The 23214-nt window shown below is 41.6% G+C and overlaps 1 protein-coding gene across 15 annotated transcripts in view; it reads left to right on the forward strand.

Moving 5' to 3' along the window:
• Positions 1–23214, forward strand: part of BCAS3 (BCAS3 microtubule associated cell migration factor) — a 298450-nt gene that overhangs the window by 59677 nt on the left and 215559 nt on the right. For all 15 annotated transcript variants that reach the window (XM_085557228.1, XM_077787569.2, XM_085557225.1 and 12 more), the window contains exons 13-15: positions 2003–2096; positions 11487–11620; positions 18992–19256. In XM_085557228.1, the coding sequence (XP_085413354.1) occupies positions 2003–2096; positions 11487–11620; positions 18992–19256 (493 nt within the window). The remainder of the gene's footprint in view (positions 1–2002; positions 2097–11486; positions 11621–18991; positions 19257–23214) is intronic.

Raw genomic sequence — 23214 nt, forward strand, 5'->3', positions numbered from 1 at the left:
TTGGAATATTTTTTGCAAGAAGATATTTTTAAATAGTAAACAACAAAAGAATTGAAAGCATGGGATCAGTTAACATCATATACAAATAGAGGTTTGGCCTTTTTTGGGTTCTCAAGTTCTCCAAGTCTGTTTCTAAGTCTAAGGTGTTTTGCAGTTTTTGATGTTGTGACTTTTTGCTTTATATCATATTTCCAGAGGAAAAATATTTAAGGATCCGGTTGCCATCCAGTGCTCCTGCCTGTTGGACAGGGTTTATGCTGCAGGGGTGATAACAGCAGTGCATTTATCATTTTTATTTTTTTCTCAAATAAAGCCATATTGAATCAATCCTGCAGAAGAGGCTGCATATGAAATATGCTATATAACCATTTCTAGCAATGATTTAGCTCCTGTGATACCCACACATTTCTGACTGAATATTCTTATTTAACAGGCTAGACCTGCAAAAAAAAAAAAAAAATCCTTCATAAAGCTGTTTTATGGTGTTAGTTGGTCATTATAATTTCTCTTTAATGAGAGCAGAGTGTTGAGGCTGAGTAGTGCTAAATGCTGCTGGAGTGCCTGAGGTTCCCTGGGTGAGGAAGGCTGTGCTCCCTGCAAATCCTTGGGAAGATCTGCAGCCCCTGTGCTTTGGTGGTTCTGGAAGGAGCAGGAACTGCTGACCAGGGAGAGCAAAGCCATAATTGTGCTGTGAGGTGCCAGGGCCCCTCCAGCCCTGCTCCAAACGCCAGCAGAGGATCCCTTGTTTTTGAAGTTGAAAAATAGCTTCAAATTTTTGTGATATCTGTTGGGGATAGGAAGTATTAAAATCCTTGCAGATTGTTTTTGGAAGAGACAGACAGATTATTCAGGGTGGTTTTGCACTGTCTTAGTAAGAAGATGTGTTTTGGTCACCACAAAACCCCTCTTTTCAAGTCCTTTTCTGACTGATCTTTCTTTTTGTTTTGCTTAATTCAAGTTTTAGGATGATGTAATCAAGGAATAAAATACTCCTACACCTCTTGCATAGTTTTGTCCACACATCTTCTGCTTCTTTTCTGTAAATCTAGGAATATCTTTGCTTTTTATACAATTAAACTTAGATATTTTGTTATGTTCTCACACTCAGCTTTGGTTTGACTGGGCCAGGAGTTTTACCAGGTTCAAATTTGCTTTTGTTTAAAACACCAAAAGCTCATCCTTTGTCCCTTTCCCCAGAAGCTGCTGCAGCACACAGATCTCAGTCCAGATATTTCCTTTTCCACTGAATTTCCCTGTGCTATGAAAACTCTCTGCTATATTTTAATTCCTTTTTTGTTCACAAGAAAGTATTCTATGAGGGCCTGATTTTTTATTAGCAACCTTTATAACAGTGTTACCTCATATTGAGTGAGGCAGTTTCAAGTTGGAGAAAATTCCTGTTAACTGTGAATTTGACAGTGCAGCTGCTTCCATCCACACTCCCAGCCCTTGGCATTCCTTGCATCCTTTGGAAATCCAGATCCCTCAATTCCAGCACCACTGACAGCAGGGTGGAAGCTGTGCTGTTCCCACCTGAGGGACTCCTGGAAAGCAAACCCACTTTCTCTGGGGCTTGATCTGGTCTTCCACTTACTTGCTTTATGTACTTGGGATCAAAATACTGATTTATGTAAGGGTTAAATATTCACTTTTCTTTCTAGGATGTCATTTTGTTCTTGGAAACCTCAAATGACCTGCACAGCACGGTGTAGTGAGCTCTTTTGCAGTCTGCAATAATTCATGGAGCAAAATGGGACTATTTTTCTATTTTTCCCTAATTTGAATATGATAAGTAAATAAGAAATCCAGGCATAAAGTGGATAATCCTTTCTGGTTATTAGAGCAGGTCTCGTGTCTGTGTATCTGAGAGAATTCCCAGGACTGTTGGTGTTGAGCTGACAGGCAGGAACACTGAACGTGAGCACGCCAATCCCTGTGTCAGGAAATGGGATTTTCCCTCTGGAGTGTTTTCCCTCTAATCTGGGCTGTGCTCTGTCCCCAGGTGCTGGTGAGTGAGGACTCAGACAGCGATGGCATCGTGGCCCATTTCCCTGCTCATGAGAAGCCCATTTGCTGCATGGCCTTTAACCCCAGTGGTAAGAGATTTTTCTGGTTTTTGGGATGGATGTAAACAAGGCAGTAAATCCCACAGGAACGAGTCCCCTGGCTTTGGAGGGAGTGCTGGTCCCGCTGGGACACTGCAGGTGACCTGCTCTGTGGAGTGTTGGATGTGTGATTTGTCTTCTCTGGAAATTTCAAACTTTAGCAACTTTAAAACTTTCAAACTTTAGCAAGGGAGGAAATTCAGTCCCTCTTCCACTGCTGAGGAATTCCTGTCTCCTGGGATCCTGCCAGCCAGGTGCACACATGTTGTGATCCTCAGGTATCCAGAGGATCAGCATGTGGATTAAATTGTAGTCCTCCCTAAATACAGAAATAAAATAGTTTCACTGGTTTTTAAAGTAACTTATTATTTCTTTGCTAATTAAGAGTTTGTGATCTTACCCTTTCTCCTGAGTGAAATCAACTAAAATCTGAAAATACTTGTAAGAAACTCCTCAAAAGTGCTTGTTTATCTTCTTCCTCTTTATAAATGAACAGTGACTCTGGGCAGCAGGGACAACTACAAATCTTGTATATTAATTGATCTTATTATTCTGACAATTAACATTTCATTATCTGCAGATAAATAATGTTCTGTCTGATTGCAGCAGCACTCAGGGAAATGGTCAGGGAATCCACAGCTTCCAGTGCCTAAGTGAACAATTTCTAAAATGCAGCAAATGCCATGAAGATCAGGAGGGTGAAGTCACATTTCAGAGAATAAAACTAAATGTCTGCCATTTATGTTTTCACTTTTGCTGACCAGTTGGTGTCATTCTGACACCCCATCTGTTGTGTCAGAACTCTTTAACAGTGCAGTGCTGTTCACTGGGATTTTGTGACAGAAAAGCTGTATTCTCATCTGCCTGGATTTTCTTGGGAGGGAATTTTTCATAGAGCTCTGTGCAGTGAACTGAGAATCCTCAGTTTCAGAACAGTCATTTTGCTTTGTGCTCTGAAAGAAGGATGCTACCTAAAGTGTGCCAATGCTAATTAAATTAAATAAGTTAAATAAATACAGCTGCTTAAATTAGAATGGTAAATAGATATTAATTAAATGCCTTCTTAAGAGAGTTTCTAGGATTGTGTAAATTTAAAAGTCCAGCAGAATGTATATGCAAAATCAAATTAACTTGTTATTTTTCAAAAGGAAGGCTATTTTTGCAAATTGATGGCTACTTCTATTATAATGAAGTTCTTTGGTTTGCTCAGGTACTGGGATGAGAATAACTTAGTGTGACACTTAGATCAAATGGTGTTTAATGGCAAAACACTTCTTTAAGTGGTGTTGTTTTTGGCTGCTTGCAGATACTGTGTGCTTGGGAGATTTGCAGGAGGGATGGGGACAAACCAGCAGAGAACTCTTCCTCCAGTGAGAGCAGCACTTAGCCCAGGATTGTGAGCTCTTTATTTAACATCAAGGCAGGATTTTGTTTGAAGCCAGGGCTGTGACATCATCCCAGCTCATTCTCCAGTGGTCATTGGCAATCAGGCTGAGCTCATTACAGAGAACAAAACAAGGGGTGGCTTTTGATTCTGTCCTTGGCTGCTTGCTCTGAAACCCCACTTTTACTCCTAATTTCCAGCACACAGTGCCTGCAGAGCTGTGCTGGGGAGGCAAACAGGGAGCACTGCTCTGATTCACTGAAAATTTTACTTTCTGGGTCTGATAAACCCATTAATCCCATTGTGTCTCAGTGCAGGAACTGCACAGGTGCTCAGGCCTGAGTTTTGAGAGGATCCCTTTATAGGTTTTTATTGTGTTAAAAACAAGCAGAATCCTCCTTTCATTTGGACAGATCAGAGGTATAAAGGCATTTATGAACTGTGATAATGAAAACCAACTTGTGTGTAAATGATCCACATCTCTCCATACTACAGGAATTGTTATTTGTGCTTTTGAGAGTAATTTTCAAGTCTGCTGGGCTGCAGCTTTATTTCAGTCAGTTATCTTTACTTCACCACATTTAAAAGCCAAGTATAGATGTTTGATTTGTGCTAAAGCTGAGTTGCTAAATGCATTGTTGTCTACACTTGGGCAAGTTCTCCACAGCCAGTGGAAAGTCTGTTCTTTTAACCCATGAAGTTTCTTCCTGCTGCCCCTGCAGAGGGGAGGAAGGGCCAGATCCTCTGGGCTCCCCAGGGAAGGTGTGTTTTGGGCACAAGATCTTGGGGATGCAATGTGGGAATAAGTGGAACGTGAAAACCTGTAGAGATGCTATTTTCACAATTTATAGATGAAACAAAGTGTAGAGAAATCAGCCCTAAATTTTAGATATGATCAATAATTCTGGAGTCTTGGTGTTTGAGCGTTGAGTTTGGTATTGGAGGACACCAGGACATTTTCATGTGGACACTGCTGCTCTGCCTCTGGAGTTCTACTTTCCATGGGAGCCTCCAGTGATGCAGACCAGTAAGGAATAATTTTGGAAGCTGGGCTGAGCTTCTGAGCCCACCAGAGCAGGGGATTGTGCTGGGATCCCAGTTCTTGTGGGAATTCCTGCTGTGGTCAGTGCAGAGCCTGAGCTGGACTTGGCCTCCTGGGCTCCAGATGGGATTTCCAGGAGCATCCATACAAACACCCTCCATCCCTTGTATCTGGTTTGGGGGGGCAAGTTAAGTGTGGAAGTTCTCATGTCTGTTCAAAGGTTGATTAAATCATTCACTGCTGGTTTTGGAAGGTTTGTGCCTCGTTTCCCTGTCAGGCTGCACTGCCAAGAACTGTATGTACAACAAACCCTGTGGGCAGCCAGGAAAGATGAGAATTATCCTGTTTGATTTTTTAGAGCTTCTGCTTCAATTTCCCATTTGTTAAGGTGAGTGAGTAGCCTTAGAGCCTCTGAAAAGGACATTCTGTTACCTAAGCTTCCTGGTGGTCTTCTCCAGGGACAACTTTTCCCAATAAAAGCTTTTTCCTGGACTCAGATGCTGCATAGAGGGGTTTTCCAGCTGCAGGACTCGATCCTGGCTTCTCACCCTTCTACAGGGAGCAAAAGACACAATATTTTTCAATAAAAGCCCTTAAAACAAACAGAAAATACAATGATTAAAACGTTTCTGTAGCTATAGCTAAATCCGCTCTCAATTTGGGAGTAGGACCAGCTTTTAAATTGATGGGATGGGTCAGGTACATTCTAATTTTAGTGTCAAAGAGGAAAGTTTTCAAATAAGATTCTCAATTAGTAAACAGCTAAAAAATAATGCTCATTTATAAATATCTGGGGTTTTTTTCTTTTAAATGTGGTAGATAAATTATCTGCTTTCCAGAAGTGTTGCTTCTGCCAGTTTGGCAGCTGAGAGCTGTGAAGTGCAAGACGTTGAAAATTTAAAATAATTACACTTCCTTGGCTACAAAAGAGATTTTCCGCCCATTAATAACAAGAAAATTAATGTTGGGCCAGCAGTAAAACAGATTAAACTGTGCCCCCCTTGGGATGCCTGACTGCACCTTTAACAGACCTGAAATTGCTCTGATTATTTTAATGTTCTATATTGAAACGTGACAGTGGCTTTGAGTTAATAGTTAAAGAGGCTGAAATTGGAACACCTCTGCACAAGTTTTTTCCCATTGAGCAGAGAAAGTGGGCAGGAAAACTCTCCTGGAGAGTAAATCAAGCTGTAATTATTTAATGACAGAATAATTCTTCAGTTTTTCTGTTCATTTTCTTCTGGTTTTCAACTTGAATTATTGCCTTGGAAGACAAATACGTTAAAATTAAGGCAGTTTGATGAGTTGCAGGTATAAATGTTGTGTTCCTATGTCCCATGTCACCAAAGGAGGAATCCTTGATGATTGATGGCTTGATCAGAAATTGCATTTTGGGTTGGTTGTGAAGGAAGAGCTGTAGCCATGGATTATTTGAGGAGGTATTAGAGTCATAGGGAGTTATTTATTCACAAAATAATATTTTGCTTCTCTTTCTTTTGACTTCTTGGGATTTTTTTAAATATTTACATTAAATCTTTACGTGCTTGCATTTATTTTACGGTGAATTTTTCTAAAATCAGAATTTCATTATTTAGGTAAGATTTTTTTGAGACCCAGTTTTGTAACTGCAGCACGTGCTCCACTTGGGAGTACCCAGGGGTTGAGCAGCTCTGATGTTTGGCTGTATTTTCACCTACCTAGGAGAGGGATTGAGTGGGTATAAACAAAGCTGCTGTTCCTGGGTCGGGCCAGATCCTCAGAAAACCATGGGCTGTATAAACTTTGTCCCATGAATGCAATTTCTCAGCCCAGGGAGCTCAGTGGAACAGGAATCCTGTCCCCGTGAGCCTGTGGAAGGTGGCAGTGCCAGGAGAAATCCGTGTGGACTGAACCAGGAGCTGCTCTAAGTCACTGTGGTTCCCCATAGCGCTCTGAGCCTGTAATTTGGGAACCTCCAAAGCTCAGCACCAACCTTGTGTGGGATCCAAGTTCAGATTTCCAAACTGAAGCGTGAGAGGCTCATATTTTTTATCACTTTTTGGACAGGCAGCGAGTTGGTGCAGTGGCTGGACTGGGCATGGAAATCTGAGGGTTGCATTCCTAAATCCAGACTCTCCATGGATCCACATTTCCTCCATGCAGATGTGTGCCCGATTCCCAGCACTCGTGCCCTTGGTGTTTTGAAAAGAAAGCCAACACAGCTTGAAGGTGTCGAGTCCTTCAGTGAGTGCTGGCAGAATGACACGGTTTGGGGAGGTGGAAAACCCTCTGAAAACTGAAGGCAAGCTCCTGGTGAAGCTCCAAACCGTGTGGACCTCATTTCTGTGCACGCAATCAACAGCTCTGCAATTAGGGAGGTGTTATAAATAGGATGTGGTGGGGCTGCCCAGCGCTCTCTAATTTTCCCCGGGCCTGCCAGGAGCTGAGGACTCCGTGTCCCATCAGCAGCTCCAGGCCCAGCTCGTCAGGCAGGGGGAGGAAGCTCTCAGATAAACACGGCGCAGCCTCAGCTCCCAATCGCTCCTGCCTTCCGCTTCCAGGCCCTATAATTAGAAGTCCTTCTTTTCCTTGTATTCCCAGTTGACGCAAATGCTTTTTGTGGCTTGGCACCTCATTTAGGGCGTGGGCTTAGTTTATGGCCAGGCCAGAGTCTGGTTTAGTCTTCTGATACTGCATAAATAGCTCTTAACCCACAGTCTACATCTGTACTAGTTTTTCCTTTTATGCATATATTCCTGGTGTTTTTATTTCTATCCTGAAAGAAGCTGATTGTTTCCCCAAACAGAATGCAGGAAAAGTAGGAAGCTGTAAATTAGGGCAGGTAAAACAAAGCTTTGCTATTTTTTTTTCCTCATCTAGGATATCTGTTCCTTTGGAACTAGATTTTAATCATCTCTGTGGATTTAAAATAACCACACAGTAAAACAGTCATTAATTTAATATGGCTGCACCCTCACACTGTGGATAAGCAAAATCAGAATTTTTGCAATGAGATATATACTAAATGAAGTCTGGTTTACACATAAATTTCCACTGGGTCCTGTGTATGCAAGACTTCCAATGGATTTCAGCTGCTATCTGTTAAACAGGGATTAATGCCAGTTGGAAAAATAAGCAGGAAATCCTCAAGAATTATTCACTTTTCATCTCTGATTATTCACCCATAAAGTCCTTCATAAGAGAAGACATTTGGACTGAACGTAGCACAGCTTTAACCTGTATTTCCGTCTAAACAACTTTTTGGGAAAACTGTCACAAGGCCTCTTAAGAAGCTTGAGTTGAAGTTTCCTGCACTTGAAAGTGAAAGTGAGGTAGGACCAGGATTCTGGTTCGTGTTTCTCCGCTGGGATTAGGAATTCCTGCTGGGATGCTGCAGGGGGATGGAGAGAGAAACAAAATGGCTGAGCTGTGGTAATGGAAAACTGGGATACTTCAGTGTGAAGTAATGAGAGCTGGAAAATCCCACCACAAACCCCAGGCCAGTGTTCTGAAACATGGGTGATTTATTGTTTGAATAACAGGGGTGAGGAAGAGATTTCAAAATGCTGTTTTATAAATACACGTTCTTTCCCATCTGTGGTGTTGTGCTTGGGACCTCGGTGTTGATACAAGTCCTGCCAGAATATATTTGTACTTCAAATGCAAATGTGGGTGTGAAAGGGCCTCCTTTAACTTACTGAAAAAGAGTCTCTAATACAAGTGAAGGGCCTGTTTTCCCTGGGCTTTCATCTAATAAATGCATTTATTCCAAATGGGACAGGCAGCAGGAGTTTAGATACAAATTGCCAAATCAGATACCACTCATCTTTCTATTTTTAAGTCAAACCCTTTCCAGCCACAAATGTATTATCTTTCACCTCTGTACTCCTTCAAGTTGGCAAAAGCAGAGAAAAGAAACCCCAAACCAAACCCAGAAAACCCAAAGGCAAAGCACACATGGAACCAAGAGCTGGGAGCATCGTCTGGGGCTGCTCAGAGCTGCAGGTAGATGAAATGTCACAGCTGTGCCTGTTGGGATCCAGGGTGTCACTGAAGATACAAATAGGGACCACCACGAATTCTGGGGGTTCGTGTGCCACAGGTTTTGGTGTTTGTGCCCAGAGTGAGCCCTGCTCTGCCTGAAGACAGCATTGTAGGGTTGGGAAGAAGCCTGTGAGGAGCAGGGGGATGATACCCTCCCTGCACCATCCGCAGACACCTGCGGCTCTCGCCAGCGCTGGAAACCAGATCCCGCTGAGCTGAGCACCCATGGATTGCATGGATAGCACAGGATGGTGATCCTGGTGTTTTCACTGGCTCAGGGTCCTTACACAGCATTTTGTCTCCGGTTCCAGACAGTTTTTTGGCAGATTTAGGTTTTTTTTACCATCTTCCTTGCGCCGTGCCATGCACTTGGATCCAGATGAAGAACGCTCTGCTGGGATCTGTGGATGCACTCAGCCCTGGGTCTGCATTTATAAAAGACTTCCCAAGTCTTGGAGGAGGAAATACTACCTTGTCTACTCAGTCTTTAGAGAAGTCTTATGGATCCATCTCCTCCAGCTTCTCATTTTCTAAGGTCCTTTCCATTGGGAATAAAGAGAGAGCACAAAAGGACCCAAAGCACCCTCCATGTCTATATAAAGCTGTCTAATGCATGAGGAGAGACAAACATGGGAATAGAGAAGATAAATTCTTCCTGGTTTGAATCAGATCTTTTGGAATATCCTTGCTCCAGTAACAGCAGCAGCCTAATTCCAGCACACAAACCCCTCTTTGCTTCCAGCTTTCTCTGCTGGAAATGCTATATATTATTGAGGACCGCACACTTCACTAGAAGGGAAGTGTAGTTTGTGATGTTGCAGAACAGAATTAATGCAAATTGTGTGCATAATCCCACACTAAAGGCTTGGCTGCCTTGCACCGGAGCAACTTGAGCTGTATTTCCTATCAACACAGTCACTACAAATCAAGGAAATTGCCAGTTAAGCCAACATTAACATCCAGACCAACCTCAGCTCACATGCCTTACCGCCCAAACATAATACCCCAGTGCTCTCCCGGATTTCTCAGCTCCATAACAAACTCCCTTTCATTTCTAACACTCGGGGCCGGAGGAACAGCCGGGAACAGTAAAAGTGTGTCTGCTGGAGGGAATCTTGCTGAGCTCAGATGTGAGATGGTGCGTTTGTGCGAGCTGCAGGAAATGCCTGGGTGCAGCGTGGGTGGCCGCGCCGGCTCTGGCCCTGCCAGCCTCAGTGGTCAAGCCGAGGGGAAGCTTGGAGGCAGTTTTGTCTCCGAGAGCAATTTGGATTTTGTACCTTGCTGCTGGTGGGCCTCAGCGCCTTGGAACTGCGTGTTTGCTTCGCAGGATCCTTCTTTCAGAGGTTTTGGAGAAGCTGAGGTGGGCCCTGTTGGTGCCGTGTTGCCCTGGGAGGGATTTCTGGACATTGGACACACAGGGCTGAGCCTTCGGCCTCTGTGGCCAAAGGAATTTTTCTTTCTAGGCCTAAAGGACCAGGAAGAAAAGACAGAAATTTTTCTGTCTGGCCCTAAAGGACCCAACCTCTTGAATTCCAGGATTGCCATGGAGGGAAAACACTCAGGGTACCAATCTAGTGATGAAATAGTGAAATGAAATTAGCTTTTCCCATAGAAAAGCTAATCACACTTAATTTTTACTCTGCTGCTTGGCATGCTTTTTACCGTTTAACACTAAAATTTTCCAAGTGTCATAAGGTGGGAAATCAGTGGTAATGTGTGAGAGGTTTCAAATGTGTGCTGTTATCTGGGACAGCAGAGGGAAAAGCGGTTTCTGCTATCCCCTGTAAATAAATGAAGGCAATGGACACTCATTTATGGCAGAAATAAGATAACCATTTATCCTCTGAATAAGTGTCACATAAAACATGGGGACTAAGTTCTCTTCCTGCAGGATAAAAGGTTTCAGTTGTGCTTTATGTGGAGAAATATTACAACAGACCTGAGTGGGAATTCCTAGTTCTTCTTTAACAGATGGGTACCCTGAAAATTATTTAGAATATCGCTATTAAACTGCTAAAATCACTTTGTACTTGATGTTAACTAAATATCCGAGGGTTACTTTGGGTGATAACCTATTAATTTTCATTAATAACAGAAAAATAAATCTGTAGTTTGTTACTGTAATCCTAAGTTCTGCCATGATGCTGTATTTCCTTATATGTGCAAAAATGCTTAAGTTTTTGTATAAATGGGTATAAATTTATGGCAAAATGACTTCAAATATCTTTGTAAATGTTTAAAACTGGGTTATGGGCTGAGACATTGTGGGATGAAAAAGCAAACAGCAACTTTAGGTTACTGTGGTTCTGCTGATCTAATTGAATCATTTCAGTACCTCCTCCAGTGACCTGTTTTTAATGAACCTGGTACCTCATTTAGTGTTTCATTTGAAAGCTCTCAAGTCTGCTTTTCACCAATAAATCAGACAGTTTCTTTCATTTATAAGGAAGATGCTTCTTCAGGATTGTTTTGGTATGGGCTGCTTTGGCTGGATTTCCATAATCTCTTCTTCCAAAAATTGTTATTGTGGAGACATCAATCTTTTTTACACTGGCTCTTGCCCAGAGAAGAGCATTTGGGGGTTTTGCTGTAACATTCATCACTTCAATGCTTCATATTGGCACACAGTTCTCAAGTTGAGTTGGAATATTCAGATTTTTCCGATGTTTTTATAGATTGTTTTGTAATACTATCTTAATATATTAATACTTCAGTAGTAGTACTGTGAATATGGTTTCAGTTGAAGTCCTGATTAATTTTTATGAGGTGAATCCCTTTCAATTCAATAATTTTCTGTGTTTTCTTCTGTTTCCAAACCCCAAATGTAAGCCACACTCAGTGTTTTTTAGACAGATACTTCAAGCCTCTTCTTTTGCAGCAATTAATCTTTTGTGTTTTTGTGTTTCTTTTTTTTTTTTCCTTTTTTACCCAGGGATGTTGCTGGTCACCACTGACACATTAGGCCATGATTTCCATGTTTTCCAAATCCTGACACATCCTTGGTCATCATCACAAAGTGCCGTCCATCACTTGTACACACTTCACAGGGGAGAGACCGAAGCCAAAGTAAGTTAAACTCTGCTGAAGAATAATCCCCAGACACCTTATACATTCTGTGTATGTTGGCACTTTAATGTTTGTTTCAGCACACAAAGAGCCTTTCTTGTGCTCCAGCCACAGAAGGGATAAGAGCAGAGCGTTTAACCTGGACAATAATAAATTCTTGCCCTTTGCAATGAGGTGCTGTCAGATTTATTCAGATCTGGCACTGCCTCCAAAGAGCCCTGATTATTGGCTGTGTTTGCACTTAACCTTTTCTCATGTAACATGTTCAACATTTGTCTTGTGCCCGTGAAGGAACTGTCAGCATTTGCCTGACTCTGGTGGTAAAAGCCACAGACAGACTAAAATTAAAGAGTTGAAAAGAAGAGTTAATCAAAAGGCTGTGATTAACTTTGCTTAGCACAGTGGGGGAACCTGCAGAGACACCCCAGTTTAACTTCCCTGTTGAAAAATCCCCCTCTCAGAGATGGAGGGCTACGTTAGGATATTATCCAAGGGTGGAGAAGTCTGGAATTGTATTTTAAGCAATGCTCAGTGAAGTTGATTTGCTGGTGAGGTGGAGAAAAGGGATCTGCTCCCACTGCAGAGCTGTGGATGTGGCAGCAGTGAGTTCTGCTCGAGTCCTTCACGGTGAGCACCAGCAGAGCCTCACCTCTGGAGCTCTGAGGAACTGCTGAGGAACCTGCTTTAAATACAGGAATAAAAATGTCACCACAGGGTAAGAAATGAGTATTGCACTTGCTGATGCAATTACACACGGGAAGCACAGACTTGTGACAGCCTGGCAGATGTAAAGCACTGTGACAGGGACAGCCTGGGGCTCTGTGATTGTGGTCCTGGCACTGGGAGCTCGGGTGGTTCTGGTACCTGATTACAGATCCTTCAAACGTTTTTTTTTTCCCTGGGAGTTGAGCAGTTTCCCTCAAGTTTCTCACCATACCTTTGTAACGAGTAGAATGTGAAAGCTTTATTGAATGTAGCAGTGGTTGATCAAGTTTTGAGCAGGGTGAATTTACATTTCTGGTCTTTAAAATACTCTAAAGCTTTTCTGCTACCATTCTGGAAGAGTGGAATTGGTGTTACAGGCAATGGTTTGCTATCAGAAAGAATAACCAATCTGGAAAGTGAGAGGAAATTAGGACAAACTGTTCATTTAGGATAATATCTATAATACTAACAAGTAATTTTTATAAATATTACATAGAGCAATGAGATCTGTGTGTATACACGTACTCTGCCATCTACTTGGGCATGTTCTATAATGTGTTCAATGTTTTAGAGTTATTTTTGTTCTTCCTTCATACAAAGTCTCAATATTGAAACCCAAAGCACAGGACTTCAGTCATGAGGAACAAAGATGTTCTTCTGGTTTTTACAGCTGATAAATTTGTTTTCAAGGCACACATTGGAAACCAAACAGAACACTTATTAGAGAAGAAACCCTTATTGATACATGTTTTTTTGGGATATAGTATTAGCATCTCTGTGAAAGCATTGCATTAAAATTCTCAGAATCAACATAGTAAAATTTTCTCCTAGCTTGCCACACAGTTTTCATTTGGGATGTGAACAGTATAGCTTTTGGAATGGCATAAAATGGAGAAAATTCTTACCAGTCTGAGGTGTGTTGGTGGATTTCACAACTCCCTGGATAATTAAACAATATTGCATTGGTATTTGTGATTCTCAACACACATAGTTTGAAATACTTATATAATATGAGGGATTGTTTTACTTTTTTCTTTTGGAATAACAGCATAGCTGTTCAATGAGAGGAGAGTTTGCTGGTGCTGCTGTTCTGTTGTGTGAATTTCATGTATGAGGAGCATTAGACAAGAATTTTGGAGACTGTTCAATATAAAATTCTCAGTGCAGCCCACACTGGGAGCCTCTGTACCTTCTGTCTGATTAGAACAGTATTTGTACATTTGCTACCAGGCCTTTTTCCTTTTTTCTTTCCCCCACCCCGGTTTAAAACTAGCTGTGAATCAAGGCCAATGGTCTTAAAGGTCACCTTCTGTACTGGAGCTATAAAAAGTTCTAATTTGTGTTGATGGACATGAGTGATTATCAGTGTCAGAATTTGTTTAGCTAGTACCCATTATAAATTGTTTAAACATCATCATTATGGCCATATTATATGTGGGATTTTAATGTCTGTGCTGAAATCAGCTCTGCTTTTTTACGTGAGGTTTTGGCTGACAGAGCTTCACCCCAGTTTTCCCAAAATCTCCTTTTTGTGACTCAGATAAAGATGGGGTGGGATGGAAGGCAGACCTCAGAAGGGAATTGTGAAGCAATGACCATGGCAGAATGTGAAGTGCTCAGATAGTCACTGAGTCCCAAGGTCACAGCGTTCAAAGTCACTGTTCTGCAAACACAGACAGAAGTCCCTGTTTTGGTTGTACCAGATTGAGATCTTTTAGCCTTTGAGCGCCACTTGTGCTTTAGATTTTATATTTTTTCCCTGAAGAGGACAAAGAGCAGCACTGAGTAACACCAGGAAGGTCCATTGCAAGGGCTGGTTGCATTTTACTGAGTCAGAGAGAGAACTGAACCTCTCAGAGGACGTGTGCTTGCACACTTCAGCTGTGAAGAGGAGAAATGTGCATGTGTATGTGCTGCACATTTTGGTTAAGGATCCATTTTCTTGTCCTCCAGCTCTTGCATTGTGAGGCAACACTTACTGCACTCATATTTTTACCCAAGAGCATTCTGGAAGGTTTCTAATGAAGGCATAGCGTGTTCTGAACTGAAGAAGCTCATTTACTTGCAGATGAAAGTTAGCCTGTCACCTGATGATCCTTTCTCTTTGATCTGAAATTGTAAACAGCAAAAACAAAATCCCTGAAAACAGTATTATCTCAGCCTAGGACAAATAAATGTAACGATAGCATCAGCTGGCTGCTGGCCAGCTCCTCTGTAATCTTTTACTCTGTCCGACTTTTGTTATTCCCACTCCCAAACTGCAGCTAGAACTGACTTCAGTTGGAGAAGGTAAACAGGGAATGATAAAAACATTCCAGCCAGGCTGCCACGGAGAATGTGTGATGTGATACTTTTCCAGGGAACACACAAATGTTTCAGTGATATGATTCCACAGAGACTGTTCAAGCTTGTGCCCAGGTAGTGAAACAGTGGAACAACTTCCAAATATTGGATGTGAATCTCCATGGCCATGAGGAATTCCTTCCTGTGTGTGACATGCTCGTAGCTGGTTATTGAAAGGTTAGGAAGATTTTCTTATTTCTAGGAAAGAAGCTGGGCTTGAAATAATCAAGATTGGTTTGGGGAAGTGATCAGTGGTGGATGAGAGCTGACAAGAAGAAGCTGCTGCAGTCAGAAGTAGCTTGGCTACCCTGGGGAGATGCAGCCCTGAGTATTTGCAGGCTCAGCCATTGATGGAGAGCTCAGCTCTGGTTAAAGGCCCCACGTGAATCCCTCACTGTGCCCACATTCTGCCCTTGCTTTTACACAGAACTGAAATCAGTGTTGAGGACTTGGGGAGACACAGTTGGGTCTGCATGGGTCTGATAAATCATATTGTGTAGGCCGTGATTTTATTATTTTTTCATTTATGTTTGTTGCGACATCATTTCCTTAATTTTCTTAGCCAAAAAAATTCACATACAGACCAGTTTTCTAATTTATTTTGACCCTTACCTCCTCAGGACTGCTGCTCTTTCTCATTGCTTAATGATACTGGTTTTTCTTTCTGCCATCTCCCTGCACAGCATAATTCAATACTTGAGTCCTGTGCTTCAAATCAGGGTGTTTTTTCTCTGTGACACAGCACGGTGATCATGAACAGGTCACGTTCCTGTTGCAGCACTGCTGGTCTTACTCTGCAAGTTTAATTAAATGCAGTAAAATGCACAAGAATATACAGATTGCACCTGGTGTAACTCCACATGACTGACAGAGGGGTGGTAGGAAGAAAAAAAAGAGTGCTAGGAAGATCAAAATGTGGTTTCTTTCTGATCATTATTACTGAGATCCAAGGTTCAGCTTTGTGAGGTTGGTTTTCTGTTATGTGAATTACCTGGAAGCAGTCTTGTGCTGGGTGCTCTGGGCTGACCCTGTCTGAGCAGGGAGGTTGGACCACAAGAGCCTCTGTGGCCCCTTCCAACCCAACCCATTCTGTGATTCTGTGATTCAGAAATTGTTTCTTGATCTGTACAGTATTGAAAGCTGATCCTCAGCAGAGTTGTTGACATGTGCCAGGTCCTTGGAGGACTCTTTATAATTAAATTACCTGACTGTATCACTCAGGGCAGACTCTGAGTGGTAGCTACATTTTAATTCAGTTTTCTGGAGGATTTTACATCATAATGTTCAAAACACAGGGAAATAGAGAAGTGGAAGTTATAAAGAAGCATAGAAGAGTAATTGGAGGGAAACAGGAGAAGACAGGAAGCACATTGACCTTTTGGAGGAAATCCAGAGGAGGCCACCAAAATGTTTAGAGGTCTGGAGCCCCTCTCATATGAGGAAAGGCAAAGAGAATTGGGATTTTTCAGCCTGGAAAAGAGATGGCTTTGGAATGGTGTATTTTGTGGCCCTACAGTACCTGAAGGGAGCCTGCAAGAAAGATGGGGAGTCTAGGACTGAAAAGAATTTGAAAACATCTTACGGGTTCCCAAATTAAACAAAATCTCCAGCCTGTAATTCCCTTTACTGGTCTAGACAGACGAGAATAGATAAAATTTTAAAATACAGACGTGAGTGTTAAATGTGACATTGACCTTGAGCTATAGAATAAACTTTGCATCGTGAGAGATCTGGTGTACTTTGTACTTTATTAACATATATCTGTAAACACTATGGGGTCTTGATTGATCTTTGGTATCTAAACATTGCATCATAATTAACAACAAATCCAGAAATGTATTATAAATACATGAAATAATAGTACATTAACCTAAAGAACAGCAATAAACTGCAACGCTTAGCATAAACTTGAAAACCACTAATGGGCCACTGTGCAGTTTGTTTATACTCTGAGCAGTCGAGAACTCGGTGTAATGTACAGGAACGTGGTGGGGAACAGCACAGCCCAGGGCATAATTTATAGGGCTTTATTCATGGACACAGCTGATTTTTGAAGTTGTTTCTGAGACTGTCACGATGAGCATTGTCCTTTCAGCCTGGTCCGTGCCTTCTTCCAGTTCTCCTGGAGAGTTATGGGCTCCTTCGCGTTGCACAGATGGATTTTTGCTGTTTTGATATGAGCGTGTTTAATTCATGCCCTTGGAATTGGGAATGTTCTCTGAATCATCTCCTTGGACTGCCTGTGGTTCTGCTGCTCCTCCTGTATCTGTGACAGACAAACGAGGCCATGTTTGAGAGCAGTGAGCAATAGGTGAATCACGTGGAACAGCAGCTTCCAAAATACTCTTTGCCACTGCTGAGCAGGGTTTCCTAGCTCTGTTCCTGTAAATCTTAATTCATTGCACTCTTCTGTCAATGCTTTTTTCCATGTTATTACTGAGCATTAGAACCCTTCTGCCTTTGTGGTTTCAGCCATGTTTTAGGGAGCCGTGCCCACGATGCCCGCTCTGACTGCAGCCAGTGTTTGTGAGCGCTTTTTTAAAGAGAGCATTTGGGATTATGGAGTTCCACACTTTCTTCCTGTAGATCAGGAATACTTTTTCTCTGTGTAATGTTTACACTGAGGGAAAAAAAAACATCCTGTAGTGATTGTTTCCCAGTTTCTTGGCTGGGGTTGTCATTTGCCAGGGCTGTTGTGTGTAGTTTTTGAAAGAACATAACCCTCAGGGTGCCAACTGGAAACTGAGTACTAAAGTAGAAACACACAGTTTTGTTGCATGCTACAGTCAGATGGATTTTTTTCTCTGTCATCTCATAGTTCTGTTGTAACTGAAGAGTGGCAGTTTCTACGCAGTTCATATGTTTGTTTTTGACCAGAATTTGCCACTTTAACAGCAAGTACTGAAATACTCTTGGTGCCGTCGTTTTCCCTGACTCGACGGCCTTCGGGGTTTTTTAGGAGCCCTTATTAATCCCTGTGGGGTCTCTAATCCCTTCTGAGCAATCTGTTAAGGTGAAACACTTTGTAAGCAGACTCAGGGCTCGAGTGCTGCACTGTAGGTCGGTCAGAGCTGAATCCTGGACGTGCCAAAGCTGTCAGGTTTGGGGAGCTCGCTGAGCTGCACCGGTGGCGGCTCCTTTGGGGATGTCACCAGGACTGAAAGGAGCAGGTGTGGAGCCCTGGTTTAGGTTTATCTCGCTAATTTTGTGTTGTGACAGTGTGTCAATCAAATATCTTGTCACAAGTCACCAGACTTAAATCCTTTTTTTATCTCCGAGGCTTCAGGGCTCTGTTGGAAACTTGCACTTTGATGAATACTTTGCTGCTTTTGTCTGGAATAGCTGGAGTGCATTTCTGGAATATTTGTCAAGATTTTATCAGTGTTTACTCCAATTTGAGTACCTAGTGCATTGTAAAACTGGCTTCAGTGAAAACTTAAGTAATTTTATTTCGTTTATGCTGCTTAATAATATAATGAAAACTAATCCTTCGTCTATATGTTTGTTTGCCGTGGTAAATTCCACTTGTGTCCATGGTTCGTTTTAGTCAGCTTTTACCTTTAAAAACATTTTTGGAAGAATTGTTTCAGGACTTTTTTTTCTCTATGATAAATCATTTTAACTTCGACTACTTGTTTTCTTGAGTTGTCTGCCAGGACGGCCTTGGAAACAAACTTTAATCTCTCTTTTAAAGCATTCCTTCAGGAACAAGAATTTGCTTTCCATCAAAGTGTTGTGTAAAGCACACTTGAAAGAGAATTAAATCCTTCTGGACTTCGTATCTGAGATCTATGCAAGGAGTAACCATAGTGGAAAATGTTTAACTGTATTTTTATATTTGCTTCAAAACTGACCATTTTAAGCTAAAATAAGACTTGTACCAGTATTTTTCAAAATCAGGCCCAGTGGTGAGATCTCTCTCTTTTCTTCTCATCCCTCCCTTTTCCCATTTTAGGGCAATCTCTAAAGATTAAACAAGCAAATACAAAACATGTAATTGAAACAATTTCCCAGCTCTTTTTAGAACAAAATTCTGTTTGAAAACTACATCAAGATCTTGTGGCTTTCTGCAGCACTTTGCAGCATGGTTTGTTTTCATAATCTCAGAATATTTTGAAAAGTACACAAAATTTGGAACTGTGAATTACAGTGTATATGCTGAATACTAAGTTCATAGATAAGCGCACCAAAATTCAAATTATTACCTAAATGTGAGGGTTTTTTTTTCCCCATTTCCCATTCAGATTTGTGTTTGAGACATGACCCCTGTGTTGGAGGCGTGCGCGTTGGTGGCTTCATTCCCCTGTCACTCCTTTTTTCCAGGTACAGGATATCTCCTTCAGCCACGACTGCCGCTGGGTGGTGGTCAGCACGCTCCGAGGCACTTCCCACGTTTTCCCCATCAATCCCTACGGGGGCCAGCCCTGTGTCAGGACTCACATGTCCCCACGCGTGGTCAATCGCATGAGCCGCTTCCAGAAGAGCGCGGGGCTGGAGGAGATCGAGCAGGAGCTGACGTCGAAGCAGGGCGGACGCTGCAGCCCCGTGCCCGGCCTGTCCAGCAGCCCCTCTGGCTCACCTCTCCATGGTAAGTCCACTTTCTTCCTTTCTTTCTGCCATCAGGGTAATATGAATTTCATAAAATGCTGTAGATGCTGTGCAAATATATGTGATGTAAGCAGATAGTGCGGGAATGAGCCAAGGTGGAAACACTCTGGGAAGGCAGTTCTAGTTTTGCATCTTGCTCTAAGTAAATGGTGCTGTCACAGGTGTGTTAATAATTTCTACTCAAAACTGAAAGGTTGGGGGTCTTTAGGTTTCAAGTCTTGTTTCCATGTAGCACGTAGTCAGTAAACTGGTCTGTATTCAAAGAATTTTATTGCTTAAAATTCTCATTGGTCATTGGCCTTGATGATCACAAAGCACATCTGGATAGCTGCAGTAAATACTGCTCGAGGAGAAATGTGGGAACAAGGCAGTGGGAAGCTGGTGGCACAGATTTGTGTCTGCTTTTTGTGTGTGTGTGGGAACAACGTGACAAATAATGTGTAAAGGTAAAGAAATCTGTAAGAACTGATCTGTCCATCCTGTTCCTGTGGTGGATATGCCTTGGAGAAATTAGAAGGATGTGAAGGGGAGCTTCAAAAAATGTTCAAAAATTATCAGCGTTACAGCTTTTCCAGTTTATCTTTCCTTTCAGCCTTCCTCTTTCATGAGATCTCTGCTAGAAGCCGTTTTGTTTGCATTCAGGATTTGCTGCATCCTTTCTGTTGAGAGTAAGTCACAAGTTCCATGGAAGTGAAAGTTTGAATAGCAGTTTGTTTGGGGTAGCCACCCTTTTCCAGTCTGAGAGTATTAAAAATGGCCAGGAACAGTCCCTCTTTCCTAATTATGAGTAGAATTAGGAGCTCTTGTGAAAGCCCAACTATGTGCTGGGCTTTCTGCTATAGAGAGAACCTTTGTGGGATTTCTGAATCAAAGGAAGTGTTTTATGACTTGGTGATTATTAAGGGAACCAGACTTGTCTCAGAACAACCCTCTCTATTTTTGCCTTTCTTTGGACTTCTCTGAACAAAGGTTTGTGCGTGGCTGTTCTGGAGCCATCCTCTTCTGCCTGGAGCCACTGGAAGGCACCCAAAACGTGCTCTGAACTTTCTTCCTCTTTGGACACAGTTGTGTATCTACCATTTCACTTCCTCTCATCTCTGTACAGCAGCTCAGCCTGAAACAGGCTGGGGAGTGCTCCAAAGGTTTGCTATGGCACATCCAACTACTTGTAACTGTGAACATCATGGAGAGGAGAGGAAGGAACTGTCAATTTGTGTGGCTATCACCCAGCCAATTCTATTTTCTGTCAAGGGAAATTGCAGTATGTAGTTGCCTTTACAATACTCTGAGGCACATTTGAAGTTTTGAATAGATTTGACACTTTTTAAAAAAAAGAATCAGCAGTTTCAGGATGCTCAGTGGTGGAGGTAGGACAGGCATGCTTGGACAAATCACTGAGAGAGAGGCAGCAGCTTTTAGGGGAGTGTCTCAAGAGTTCTGGGGCTTCAGTTTGCAGATGTCGGTCTTGAAAGATAATAAATCAGATTTCTTTCAAGATCTCTGTGCAGTCATCACTGCTTGAAAATTAGCTCTGTTTAAACAAACAGCTCCACTGGAAGTCTGCACATGAGTGCTGAGAATGAAGGCAGGAAGGTGACTTTGATTCCTGGAGGACTTCACACAGATTGTGCTCATCACTTCTGCAGTGCAGAAGTTTTGGACACATGCTATGATTGTGTGTTGGTAACTTGCAAAACTTCATATGAACATTTTCCATGAGAAATTTGTGGGGATTTTTAAAGGAGTTAGCATAGATGCCTCTAAAAAAAATTAGGGGGAAAAAAAAAGTTGTGTTTGAAAGAGTCCATTTGGTAAAATACTGTAATATTTTCAGTAATTTTATTGCTGCTTTTTAATTTCAGTAATCTTTCAGTTCCCCTGGCTGAAGGCAGGCAGGATATTGAACCCTATTCTAAGCTTTTTATAAAAAGCCATTTAGCATCAACTTGTAAAAGACCCCTGAAGTTCAGAGTGACTTTCAGCAGAGGGATTGTGTGTGTGTGTGTGTGTGGCAGCAGGATTAGTCAGAGACCGATGATTATTTTAATTTGTGAGCTAAGATGTGTTTATTCAGATTGTAACAGCTCCTTACCATATTATAATGTTAAATTATTGTTGTTTGGAGGAGTCCCGGCAGTCTGGTGACAGAAGTGTAAACGAGTACTCGAAACAGAAAAGAGCAGTTCTGGGTTTAATTCTTTGCTTTACTTCTAACTCGCTCTGCAGCCCTTGGTGAATGTTATTCAGCTGATTTTGTCTGTCAGCTCTCTGCTGTGTGACAATAGTCATAATCTCTGTGTTCCCCGCGTGTGGAATGATTTAAATTGTGCAGCCTTCTTCAAGAAGAATAACTGTTACGTTCCTTAATCACCCCTGTAAGTGCAGATGATTATAATGGAAGTAAAGGCAGAGACTGTGTCCTGGAGAGCACCATTGCTCTGGGACAAGGTGTTGATTAAGTGACTGATTCAGAGGAGATTGTGGCAAACTGGAGGATTTTTCTGTGTGGAGTCATGTCATCACGATTTTCCTCCTACATATTTTCCAACTTGCAGTAAACCCTACATTTAAAAACGGCTTTTAATCTTTCTGCTGACATCTGTCTTATCTTCCCTTTTGCTTAGCAATTGTAACTTATTGATGGTAACTTACGATTAGCTTTTGTTCTTGTAAATATTTTCAGAGCTCGGGCTCTGTCCTATTTTTCTCACTTGCTTTTTTCCCCCCCAGTTTAAAAATGAAACTGTTTGCTGTGTATATAGTAGCAAGGCAATCTATTTACATTGTGTTGGAGCACCCTAGGACTGTTTACCCACACAAAGTCAGCCTTTGCTGGGGGTAGGGATGATTTCATTTCCAAATGAATCATTGTTTGGCTTTGTTCTTTCCAGCAGAATGAAGTAAACTGTTAAATAGAGGATGATAAAGAGATATTTCCTTTGCACCTTTTATAACCGACTGAGATTTTGTTTGGGCTGTTCTGTCTGTTAATGCAGCGAGGTTGTATTTTTATCATTCCCTTGTATTGCCAGAGCGTGTTGTCGGGAATATCTGAGTTATGTTGGGATCCTTTTATGGGCTTTTACTATTATAAGACTATTGCAACATCGGTTAGTTGTTGGGGTGAACATTAGGGTAAAGTATGGCCTTATGTAGCCATTTCACTTGTATAAAATTGGGTTTATGGCCTTTACCTGTCTCAGTGAGGATTAAGGGGTGAGTCGTCAAAGCAGAGCAATATCCTTGGTGTTGCAAACCTCTCCGTGATCTCTTCAGGTCACATATGAATAGCAAGGAGCATTTAGCTGTAAAAATGCAATGCTTTACTTGGACGGTTGAAAACTACACATAACTTCAATTGTTTTAATCCTGCAAATTAAAATTTACAGAATGTTATTAATTCTTGCACCACCAGTAAGTGAAATAAAGTCTGTGTAGCTCTGCTCGCTCGGTTTTCTCTGTTGGCTGCAGGATTTTCCAGCACCAGAACAAATAATAATCAAATAAGTTAACATTGGATCTACAGCTACACATCCACACCTACTAAAAATATTCCATAATAATATGATACTCTCTGAATTTGCCTTGAATTTCATTGGGGATTGAAGTATTTATTTATTTGCCAAAAAACTGTTCATAGTACGCTGTGGTTCTGTTTCAGATTTAATGCTGATGCTGAGAGGGAGTATATAAATTTAGAATTATTAAAAAACCATGTTATTCTTGATACAGTGCATTCAGACTTGTATTTTTCTTTTTATAAGTATTTTAGTATGGCACTTTTTCATTGGAAAATCTTTTCTAAGTTTAAAAATCAAAAGGTTTTTTCTTGCTTTTCCTTCATTTGTCACAATCACAACATGATTAAAATCCAAGTGTAAAACTGGAAGTTTGATAAACATGCAGCTTGAGATGCTTTACATATTTTCACGTTACTT

This window comes from Lonchura striata, chromosome 19 (assembly GCF_050655825.1).
Source record: "Lonchura striata isolate lonStrDom1 chromosome 19, ASM5065582v1, whole genome shotgun sequence".
Lineage (NCBI taxonomy): Eukaryota > Metazoa > Chordata > Aves > Passeriformes > Estrildidae > Lonchura > Lonchura striata.